Here is a 12139-nt window from a genome sequence, read left to right as displayed (position 1 = left end):
GCAGAAGACCCCTCATGCACAGCTCTGGGCTGATATGCCCTGATCCAGACTGAGGCTGGCTTATGGGGAGGGCCCTGGCACAAACACTTCCGGGGAGGGGGCACAAGCCCCTTTCCCCCGCTGTCTTCACAAGAGACCCCCTCCCACCAGGGAGCCGGAGGCGAGCAGAGAGCCACACCCTGGTGCTGCCTTGATGGCCGGGCAGCCCTTGGCCTGACCTTGGCAATGCCGCAGCAGGCCTGGAAGAGGGTGTTGACGTCGGGGTCCCGCAGGCCCAGCTTCACGGCTCTAAGCTTCTCCACGGACTCGTCTTGGTGGTCCCGAGAAAACCCTGCAAGGAGGAAGAGCAGCAAGACCTTGTCCAGACAGCAGCCTCGTGACCTCAGATGCACAAGCACTCTGCCCATGCTCCAACACTCCCCGCAAGGACCTACCCTCCCGCCCACCCGTACGTTTCGGCCTCCACCCATCTACGGATGGGGAGAGAGTGCCCTCTGCTGGCCAAGGGAGATGCTGGGCCGCAGGGAAGAGGAAATCATACAATCATAGAGTTGGAAGAGACCACCAGGGTCATCTAGTCCAACCCCCTGCACAATGCAGGAAAATCACAACTACCTCCCCCCCCCACACACACACACACACAGTGACCCCCCTACTCCATGCCCAGAAGATGGCCAAGATGCCCTCCCTCTTGTCATCATCTGCCTGCAGTCACAGGATCAGCATTACTGACAGATGTCCATCTAGCCTTTTCTTAAAAACCTCCAGGGAAGGAGAGCTCACCACCTCCCGAGGAAGCCTATTCCACCGAGGAACCACTCTAACGGTTAGGAAATTCTTCCTAATGTCTAGATAGAAACTCTTCTGATTTAATTTCAACCCGCCTGGTTCTGGTCCGACCTTCTGGGGCACCAGCGTGTTTCAGGGGAGGGCAGCACCTGATTCTCTGGCAGTGTACCATTTCCACCACCCCCTTATAACACCCACCTCCACAGGAGCACCACAACGGGAGAGCAAGCTCACTCCAAGGGCAGAGACCAGCAGAAGCCTGGCACCCGTTTCTCGGTGTAGCAGAGACCCCCGACTTATTCTGCACAGCCAATCCCTGCACAGCCACCGCCAGCCCTTTGGGGCGGGGCAGCAGGGAGGATGGCCCCCGAAAGTGGTAGGGAGGTAAGTCTGCAACAGCCCCCTTGGCCCTCCTCGGTACCTTCATAGCACAGCTGGATGTAGAGAAGCGCATACACACAGTCAACCGCGTGCTGGCGGACGCTGGCCAGGGAGTCCGTGCAGCGGGGGGAGAAGAGCGCCATCAGCAGGCCCAGGTTGTGGAAGGGGACCACCGTCTGCAGGGGGAAGGCCCAGTGAGTAGCAGAACCTACTTATTTAAGTAACATTTATTTCCCAAAAGAAAAATATACCATGTATAGTACTGTGACAGCAGGTAGACTTCCCCTGACTATGGAAGATCCACTGATTTAGCAATTTGTAATAATCTCTTTTCCTTTCTGTAAAATGTATTAGGACAGCCAGGGAATAGCTTGTTGCTGGGCAGAATATCCCTGTATGTCTGTGTGCTAAGGAAGTGGGTTAAGAGTCATGGAGAGTCAGAGTGAACTATAAACATTGATAGGAGAAACTGGATAGAACTGAACTGTACTGCGCCGCCTCTATGTCTGGAGTGCTATCAGCCTACCCTGAATGTTGATGGGTTGTCATATCTTGAATTTGGATAAATATCCCTTCCTCAGTATGATCGGGGCTCAGAGATTTCTGCCCATTAGGGCCTCTGAGTCAGCAGCTGCAAATAAACTGTTTTCTTGAATAACGATCTGCAGGTCTCTCTCTCCCCCCACGAACCCTTGTTTACCGTATCAGTACGACATAAATCACATTATTATCATCATAAGACAACTCACTCTCAAGCCAAAGATCAGAAATAAACCCTCATTACAGTATTCGGATTGCATCTTTAAAGCTTTTTGGTACACACATGAACACATGAAGCTGCCTTCTACTGAATCAGACCCTTGGTCCATCAAAGTCAGTATTGTCTACTCAGACCGGCAGGGGCTCTCTGGGGTCTCAGGCAGAGAAAGGTCTTTCATATCACCTACCTGCCCGGTCCCTTTAACTGGAGATCACCCAGCTAATCACAACAATTTACTCGTCCATCATCCTATTTAACAGGAAAGAGTGGCGCGATTGTGCAAGTCTAATGTCACATTTAAGTCTAAAGTCATGTTTCATTCTTTCTCCAAAATGCATACAAGCCTTTCCTGCTTTTAGGAAAGCACGCTTCCTTAATACTCCCGTCTCTTAATTTTTCAAGTTCCAACGATTGTCAAAATCAATTTTGTAATACCTTGAAGATTCTGAATCCAGATTCTGATAGTGAGTTGTTTATAATTTTTCAATTTTTTTTGCTACTATGATTTTTACGGCTGTAATGTCAAGAATTATCCTTATGTAACCTTTTGGACTCTATTTTTTAACTAGTCCCAGTAACACTACCCTTGGGATCTAGAGCGATGATCATCCCTGAAATACAATAATTTTGTTCAGGAATCACACATCAGAATATTTTCCCCTACAGGACCTTCTTTCCTCCCCATTTCCATCACACCGGTTGGCTTGTATGCTCTTACTGAACTTATGTGGAGTCAAAATACCAATTATAGATGACTTTACAAAAATCCCCCCCACTTCTGCATATCACTGTAGCAGCAGAGGAGAAAACATCAGGCCAGCCTTTTTCTGCAATAACTTTACCAACCATTGGTTGCCATTTCTTGGCAAATTTACATTGAGATAGTTCTGAAACTGGGGGTGAACAGCCATATACAGCTGAGATACATCCATGCTGTGCTTTCTTGTGATGCACCACATCTTCGCATTTGGTCAAACATGAGTTCACTTGATGTGCTAACTTCTTAGCAACCATTAAGCTAACTTGTTTAAGCTACTTGTTTGTTTCCCCACTCCTCCACACGAAGCCAGCTGGGTAACCCTGGGCCAGACACAGCTCTCTTCGAGCTCTCTCAGCCCCACCTGCCTCACAGGGTGTCTGTTGTGGAAAAGGGAAGATGATTGGAAGCCGGTTTGAGTCTCCCTTAAGTGGTAGAGAAAGTCGGCATATAAAAACCAACTCCTCTTCTTCTTGTTTGGAAAAAAGTGAAACCATTTTGCTGTGTCACGACCAGCGAGATTTTTATTGCTGCTGCTACAGAAATGTGTGCCGAGCCACCCTCAGCTTGGCCAGAGAGAGAGAGCGTGAGCACGGCCAAGGGGGCCCGCAGACTTTGGCCAGGCGAACCCACCCCCCACTCCTCAATGAGGGCTGCCTGGCCCCACCCATACTCTGCAGAGCAGCACCGCAAATGCCAGCAAACCTCGAGTCCAGCTATGTGCCCATCGTCTGCATCCGGGTCAAAGGCTTCCCAGGGAGCCTCAGCCCCCCTCCAGGCACGGTGGTGGTGGTGCTGCTGCACAGGAGCCGGGGGCCAGGAAGTGCCACCCCTGCCCCCTCTCCAGACAAGACTACAGCCCCAATTCAAGGAAGGTGGCAGGATGTGCCCCAGACTCACGCTGACGTTCAGCTTCTCCCGATAGAACTCCAGCAGGGCGGCCGCCACCTCCACGGCCCTCTCCCGCTCGTGCTCCTTGGTGGACTTGATCCAGGGGCCCAGGTGCTGCAGAAAGAGTTAACGTGAGCTCCCCCCATGCCCACGGGAGGCAGCCATGCCGGTTGCCAGATGGACAGATTGCACCCACAGCCACCCCCTCATTCACGTGGGCTGCAGGACACAGCTGGTGCCAGGAGATGCCAGCTAGACCACCTCTAGCACAAAGCCAGGAAGTCAGCCCCAGAAGAGAGCAGATGGGCACACTGTCTGCCAGGGTCTCCAAGACCACTGAGTGTGGGGCAAGCACCATCTCCCCCAGACAACTGGGGGCTTTCGCCTATTAGCTGGGGGCTCAGCCATGGAGCTACGAGCCCCACAACGCATCAACAGCTGCCCTGGACCAGACCAATCGCCCCCTCCCAGAGGACTGTGCCCCCAGCCCATGACATCTCAACACCACCCACCTCAAACATGGTCTGCAAGCCGTGGGGGGTCATGTGCCTCCGCAGGACGCCCTTCAGCAGGTCCTTGAGGGCGTGCACGGTGTCGCTCCAGAGTGCCTGGCGTGGGGGAAGGAAGGGGGGAGACGCGGAAGGCGGTCAGGGAGGCAGGAAGAAGCTAGACTTTCTCCTCCTGCCCAGCAGAGTGTGGCGCTGGCTGGAACCAAATGCCCAGATGGCCACTTCCTGGACCTCAAGGGAGCCTGGAAGTGCCCCTGGGGAAGAAGGCACAGCAAAGCAAAGGCCACTCAAACCTCCCGAAAGTCTTCACAAGAGGCCCTTGAGATTTTGTTGCCAACAGATGAAGACAGCTACCCCACTGGGAAAGCTACATCCCCTTCTCTGCCAGGGCTAGGGTGGACCCCCTCCATCGCACAGATTGAGGGGGGCCACCCTCTGGGGGGGGCAATGAGATGGCCATGCTGGAGGGGGCACCCGCCCTGCCAGCCACAGCTCCGCTCTGTACCTCCTTCTGCCCGGCCTCTGGGGCAGGCCCGTCCTTCTCCCTCAGGGCTTCTGCCTCGGGGAGGGCGAACACACTATTCAGGCAGCTGTCCAACAGGTCGGCCGTCTCTGCATCACTGAGGGGGGGCTCCAGGAAGCTGCACAGAAAGTCAAGGAAGGGTCTAGGGCTGGAGGGGGCCCAGGGAAGGAAGGTGGCCAGCAGGAGCATCCAGACAGGTGGGTGGGAGGTAGGAAGGAAGCCTCATGTCTTTACCCCTCCCCCACCCCCCTGGCTCGGAGCTGAAGGGGAAACACACAACTCTTCCGTTTCATCCTGACCACCCTGCAGAGTAATTATCATGGCTGAGCAAGGGTTTGAATCTGGGTCGCCCGTGTCCTGGCCTAGCATCCTCACCACTACCCACTACTAATACAACACAACTTGGGGAACTCCCTGCCATGGGATGTGGCAGCAGCCAAGGTCTTGAACGGCTCTGAAAGTGGACTGACCTCACCCACCTAACAAATCCATCTAACAGTAAGGCAGCTGCTCCGCGTGCAGAGGGCAAAAGCGACTAAACTGGCCCCATCGAGGGGAGCGCTGGTGCCTGCACTCATCCACAGGTAGGAAACATTGGGCTAAAGCAGGGGTGGGGAACCTTTTTTCTGCCAAGGGCCATTTGGCTATTTATACCATCATTCGCGGGCCATACAAAATTATCAACTTAAAAATTAGCCTGCTATATTTGGTCAAACAGTTAGCCAAGAGGCACGACCAGAGACAGCTCTGAGTGTCTGCCACGTAGTTTCTCCACGGCCCGGGTGGGAAAGGGTTAACACAGTTTCTTGGGAGGTCCTAGCAGCTCCATAGATAACGACTCTTCTGCAAGGGGGGGAAAGGTTCCTTTTCTCGGCAAAACAAACTCACATCCACCTTGAATAGAGGCTATTTCTGTCTGCGGGAGGAGGCGGATTGCCAGTCTTAGATCCTTCTGAGCTAGAGATCTGCCAGGACCCACAAAGGGCCAGACCAAATGATTTCACGGGCCTTATACGGCCCCCGGGCCTGATGTTCCCCACCCCTGGGCTAAAGGATACACCAGGTACCCGCAGGCAGCCATGGCTCTCTGGCGGATGGGAGTCCTCAAGGAGTCAGGAGGTTCCGCCTTGATGAAGTCCTGGGCAAGAGGAGGAGACATAAGAACATAAGAATATAAGTGACGGGATAAATCCCCTTTCTCCCCCTTTAGTTTGTTATGATTGGTCACTCTGCCTGCTTTACTCACCAAAAGCAACCCAGAGAAATTGATAGAAAAGGTGGATAGACCCACAGGAACATTTAGACAGCAACACACATATGACAGCAAATCATGCAGGTTTACTGAGTTTACAAGAAACTATTAATGAGAAGAAGAAAGCAATACTTAACCAATTTACAAATCCCACACAGTAACTGACAGACAAAACGAAACAGCTAGCCAGAGCGCTCTAGGGTCATTCCAAAGAAAGGCAGAGGTGGCAACTAAACCCTTGACTCTCTTAGAATGACAAAGAGCTAGGCATCTTGGTTTTTCTTTTATAGGTTAAACCATGAGAGAGGGTCTCTAACTAGCACCTCCCTTTCAAATTCTTCAGGAGATGGGACTCCACAAATCATGGTTAATATTGTTTGGAAATGTCTTGTTCCCAAAATAAGTCTTTTCCAGATTCAGGATCCTTGACAAGTGCCTGTTTATCTGTCAGTCCTGAAAAAACAGTTCCTTTCGCACAAGCAGATAATTTGTTGCTTATCTAATTGACCTAACTGTCCCTAAACAGAATGTGAGGCACCTAATGTGTTTTTGGCTGATTAACATCTAGTAATGCAATCTTCTTATATCCTTTAAGGTCAGGGGTTAGTTGGAGCTGGGGCCAACTGCCCCTTGAAGGCTATAGCCAGGGTTTAATGTGGTTTCTAAACTTTAAGTTATATTTTAAGGCATATGGAGGGTTCTTCTTAGACCAAAACTAATCTTTAATATTAAGTTATTAATATAGAAATTCTCACCACAATAAGGAAGGCCCTGCTGAATCAGACCAAGGCCCATCAAGTCCAGCAGTCTGTTCACACAGTGGCCAACCAGGTGCCTCTAGGAAGCCACTAACAAGACGAGTGCAGCAGCACCATCCTGCCTGTGTTCCACCCCACCCAAAATAATAGGCATGCTCCTCTGATACTAGAGAGAATAGGTAAGCAGCATGACTAGTATCCATTCTAACTGCCATGAATACCCCTCTCCTCCATGAGTATGTCCACTCCCTTCTTAAAGCCCTCCAAGCTGGCAGCCATCACCACATCCTGGGGGAGGGAGTTCCACAATTTAACTATGCGTTGTGTGAAAAAATACTTCCTTTTATCTGTTTTGAATCTCTCGCCCTCCAGCTTTAGCAGATGACCTCATGTTCTAGTATTATGGGAGAGGGAGAAAAACTTCTCCCTGTCCACTCTCTCCAAACCATGCATAATTTTATAGACCTCTATCATGTCTCCCCTCAGCCGCCTTCTTTCCAAGCTAAACAGCCCTAAGCGTCTTAACAGCTCCCCATAGGACAGTTGCTCTAGTCCCCTAATCATTTTGGTTGCTCTTTTCTGCACCTTCTCAGGCTCTGTAATATCCTTTTTTAGGCGTGCTGACCAGAACTGTACACAGTATTCCAAGTGTGGTCTCACCATAGATTTTTACAAGGGCAGTATGATAGCAGTTTTATTCTCTATTCCTCGACTAATTATGGCCAGCATGGAATTTGCCTTTTTTACAGCAGCCGCACACTGGGTTGACATCTTCATTATTCACCACCACCCCAAGATCCCTTTCTTGGTCTGTTGCTGCCAGCACAGATCCCATCAGTGTATATGTGAAGTTGGGATTTTTTGTCCCAATATGCATCACTTTACGCTTACTCACACTGAATCTCATCTGCCATTTTAATGCCCATTCTTCCAGTATGCAGAGATCCTTCTGGAGATCTTCACAGTCCGATTTTGTTTTAACCACCCTAAATAATTTGGTGTCATCTGCAAACTTGGCTACTTCACTGTTTAACCCCAACTCCAGGTCATTGATGAACAGGTTGAAAAGCTCCGGTCCCAACACTGATCCCTGAGGCACCCCACTGCTCACATCCCGCCATTGGGAGAACTGACCATTGATTCCTACTCTCTGCTTCCTATTTTTCAGCCAGCTCTCAATCCATAAGAGGACTTGTCCTCTTATCCCGTGACTATGAAGTTTGCTTAGCAGTCTTTGGTGGGGGACTTTGTCAAAAGGTTTTTGGAAATCCAAATACACAATATCCACAGGCTCATTCCTGTCCACATGCTTATTGACACTTTCAAAAAACTCTAATAGGTTAGTGAGACAGGACCTACCCTTACAGAAGCCATGTTGGGTTTTACCCAGCAGACTGCCCTTCTATATGCTTGACAATTCTATCTTTAATAATGCTTTCCACTAATTTACCTGGAACAGACGTTAAGCTAACTAGCCTGTAATTTCCTGGGTCCCCCCTGGAACCTTTTTTATAAATGGGTGTTACATTGGCCATTCTCCAGCCCTCTGGTACAGAGGCTGATCGAAGGGACGTATTACACATCTTTGTTAGAAGTTCAGCAATTTCCCATCTGAGTTCTTGAAGAACTCCAGGATGAATACCGTCTGGTCCCTGTGACTTGTTAGTTGCAGTTTGTCTAGATGTTCTAGGACTTCCTGCCTTGTTACCACTATTTGCCTCAGTTCCTCATTTTCCCCTCCCCAAAATCTCTGTTCAGGAGAAGGAATCTGCCCTGTATCTTCAACAGTGAAGACAGACGAGAAGAATTTATTTAGTTTTTCAGCAATCGCTTTATCCTCCCTTATAGAGTTCCTTTACTCCCATTGTCATCCATGGTCCAACCGCTTCCCTAGCTGGTTTCCTACTCCTAATATACTTAAAGAATTTCTTTTTTTTTTGTTTTGATGTGTTTAGCAATAAGCCCCTCAAAATCTTTTTTTGCATCTCTGATTATCTGCTTGCATTTTCTTTGTGCAAGTTTGTGTTTGCGTCTGTTCGCCTCGTTTGGGCAAACCTTCCAGTCTCTGAAGGAAGACTTTTTTTCTCTAATTGCTTCCTTCACCTTACCTGTTAGCCATGGTGGTGACCTCTTGGACTTATTACTACCTTTCCTGACCTGCGGTATACAAGCTAGCTGAGCCTCTATTAATGTGGACTTGAGTAACCCCCAAGCCTTTTCAAGAGATTTAACCCTCCTAACTGTTCCTTTCAACTTCCTCTTTACCAGTTTTCTCATTTTAGAGAAGTTTCCTCTTTTAAAGTCAAAGGTAATTGTGTGAGATTTCCCAGTCACGTTCCCACTTGCATATAAATTAGACCCACCTAAGAGGGGCCCCCTGACCCCTCCATGCGGCCTGGGAGGCCCCTCGTCCTGCGTGGCGGAGCAGGCTGCCACTGCGCTGGTAGCAAAGATCAGAGAGGGAGGGGAGGAGGCAGCCCCACCGGACCCTGCCTGCGCATGCCACACTACGAGACCCGTGCCCAGCAGCCACCAGGCACGGCCAGCAGCCCAACCTGCCAGGCAAGGGCAAAGGGCCACAAGGAGCTCCTCCACTCAGCACCAGCTGAAGAGTGACCAGTCCCAAGGCTACTGCAAGGCAAGCGGGGGGGGGGTCGCCAGCCCAGACCCCCATCCCCGACCTTCCTCAGCTAGGAGAGGCGGCCAGGGGAAGCCCGCTCCACGCAGCCTTAGAGCTCTGCTCATATTTCCCACCCTCAGAGCAGCGGCATGAGAGCGGGGGGCTGGAGCAGAGCCCGAGCGGAACCCCCTCCTCCCTCGGAGCCGCCCGGCCTGGCACACGGCCTGGCCCAGGAGAGGAGGCCAAGCTCACGGCTGCCAGCCGCAGCTCTGGTGTGCCAGGCCAGTGGGTGCCCGCCGGTCCTTACCATCATTTGCGCAACCAGCTCAGCCTTTTGGGAGAAGCTGAAGTCCCCGGCCTGGGCGCTGTTGCAGATGGCCTGGCAAACCATGCAGATGCTCTGGGTGAGGCACAGCTTCAGCGACAGGTCCTGAGGGGGAGAAATCCGGGCGGGGGAAGAAGCACAGTAACGCCAACAGTTCTTCACCCAACGCATAGTTAAATGGTGGAACTCCCTGCCCCAGGATGTGATGGTGGCTGCCAACTTGGAAGGCTTGAAGAGGGGAGTGGACATGTTCATGGAGGAGAGGGCTATCCATGGCTACTAGTCAAAATGGCTACTAGTCATGATGTATACCTATTTTCTCCAGGATCAGAGGAGCAGGCCTAATATATTAGGTGCTGTGGGACACAGGCAGGATGGTGCTGCCGCAGTCATCTTGCTTGTGGGCTTCCTGGAGGCCCCTGGTTGGGCCGCTGTGTGAACAGACTGCTGGACTGGATGGGCCTCCTGGGTCTGATCCAGCAGGGCTTCTCTTATGTTCTTAATGCCAGGACGGCCCACTCGCCACCAGACCAAGATGGCCTGTCGCCTGCGATGGTGAAGCCACCGAGGGAGGGCGTCTTTGCCATCTTCTGGGCATGTAGGGGAGCACTGGGTGTGTGTGTGTGTGTGTGTGTGTGTGCGCGGGGGGGGGGGAGGTAGTTGTGCATTGTGCAGGGGTTTGGACTAGATGACCCTGGTGGTCCCTTCCAACTCTATGATTCTATGAGGGAGCTGGCAACCCCCCAGTCTAGATGGTATCCTAACCGGACGCAGCGACCGGCCCCGATGCCAAGCTTGGGCTCTTGGGCCAGGAAAGAGGCTGGACCCTGGCCCAGAACAGGAAAGACTCCTGATCCCAAGATGGGAGTGCCCCCCCTCCCATTACCTCCTCCTAGTGGCACAGCTCCACCCCATATGCCCTCAGGGGTTTGGGCCGTAAGAACTACGGCCTGTGTGCCCCCTCCCCCTCCCCGGGGGGGGGCAGCTCTAAGGGCCGCTGGAGCACCCCCAGAAAGAAGAGCTCCCCCAGCTTGGCTTTCCTGTCCACATGTGAACAGAAGCCCCTCCCCCCCAAGAGTTCCTCCCAATGGTTAGTGCCAACAGACCAGAAGAAAGAGGAGTTAGTAGAATTGGAAGCCCCCCCCCCGCTCCCAGCCTACACTGCCCCTTCCCCCAGACCACCATGCTGCAAGAGTCAACCACCCCCCCAGTCACTCCTCTGGGGAGGGGGCTGCAACTCCTGGCAACGCACTGCTAGGCAGGGACTGGGCAGGCCAGGAGCTCCTGCCCACACAGCCCCCAACCCCTCTACACCCAGCAGGTCAACCTGGCGTCTGCTACCTTCCAGTCAGGCCAGCGGGAGTTTGCCCACCTCCTCTGTGCCAGCTTGCATGAAGAACTCCCTCCCCCCACCCTGCTTGCTCAGTCTGGAGGGCTGCATCAGCCCCCTCCTCATTGAGGAAGGAAAGCTTGCAGCAAGGGGTGGGCTAGGCAGCAGAGCCCCCCCAACACCCCCCCCCAGCAGAAGAGTCTGTCTGGGACAAGCCACCCCCACACAGCCCCCAGTCCATCTTTGGGAGACCCCCCTCCCACCCACCCCCCACACAGAGCTGCTGTTTTCTTAAGGGAACGCGCCACCACCAGAACATCTCGGAGACCACCTCTGTTCCCACACATGAAGCTGCCCGCTACTGACTTGGAGCACCGGACCATCCCAGTAAAAAACAAAAACAAAAACCCCACACACTCCCCAAAATCCAGAGGCCCCTGAAGGCCTCGCATTTCAAGAGGAGCTTCCATGAGCCACAAGCTCACTCCTTCAGATATGCGGAAGGAAATCAAACTGGGAATTCTACTTAAAGGGAAGATTTCAAAGGGGGGGGTGGAGACAGAGGTTGGATGTGGGTCTTTCAAGCATACATTCCCACAACCCCTCTCCCCCCACACTTTCAACAAAACTGGCAAGGTCCAGTCAGGTCTCCCTCTCCTAAAACGCAGAGCCAGGTCTATGCCTCTCAGGTGTGGGGGGATACATGGTCAGAGACGGGCAGTTTTGCTCTAAGCCCCCCCCCCTCGTACTCCTGCTGCCCCACCCAAGAGCTTGCTAATCTGCCCCCCTCCCGCAAAGAGTGAGAAGAGAACAGCAGGCCAAGAGGAGAGCGGAGTGCAGGTGGAGGGGCCTGACGCTGTACCTTTGTTTCTACCTTTATTCCCAGAACCTGAACAAAACGAAAGGAGAGAGGTGTTAACAACCCAGGAATGGAGGGCTGACTCTTGGTCCCCATCCCACCCCACAGAGGCACCAACCCCTCCCCAGCTCAGACTGCAGTCCTGGATGAGTCCTGGGCTCAGCCTTTCCCTACCGATGACGACAGGGGCGCGGCCATCCTCACCTTGGTGTTGAAGTAGAGGAAGATGTTCCGGAGAATGTCGGTGTCTATCCGGGCCAGCACCAGCTCGCTCGGGGCGTACCTGGCCACGTAGCCATAGCACAAGATGAGGGTGCCCTTCACCTTCTCCACTTCGTTGTCGCTGCGGTCCTGCACAAAACAAGCCACGACGGACAGAAGGGCT

The 12139-nt window shown here is 52.5% G+C and overlaps 1 protein-coding gene across 1 annotated transcript in view; it reads right to left on the bottom strand.

The window, feature by feature from the left end:
* Positions 1–12139, bottom strand: part of MROH1 (maestro heat like repeat family member 1) — a 60684-nt gene that overhangs the window by 20791 nt on the left and 27754 nt on the right. Inside the window, exons 21-28 of the mRNA XM_056854589.1 lie at positions 11959–12105; positions 9548–9670; positions 5669–5748; positions 4608–4728; positions 4091–4186; positions 3588–3692; positions 1211–1346; positions 219–331 (exon numbers count right to left, since the gene is read on the bottom strand). Coding sequence (XP_056710567.1) covers positions 219–331; positions 1211–1346; positions 3588–3692; positions 4091–4186; positions 4608–4728; positions 5669–5748; positions 9548–9670; positions 11959–12105 — 921 coding nt within the window. The remainder of the gene's footprint in view (positions 1–218; positions 332–1210; positions 1347–3587; positions 3693–4090; positions 4187–4607; positions 4729–5668; positions 5749–9547; positions 9671–11958; positions 12106–12139) is intronic.

This window comes from Euleptes europaea, chromosome 8, assembly GCF_029931775.1.
Source record: "Euleptes europaea isolate rEulEur1 chromosome 8, rEulEur1.hap1, whole genome shotgun sequence".
Taxonomy (NCBI): domain Eukaryota; kingdom Metazoa; phylum Chordata; class Lepidosauria; order Squamata; family Sphaerodactylidae; genus Euleptes; species Euleptes europaea.
The sequence above is the reverse complement of the archived record's forward strand: the minus strand, read 5'-3'. Positions and strand labels throughout refer to the sequence as shown.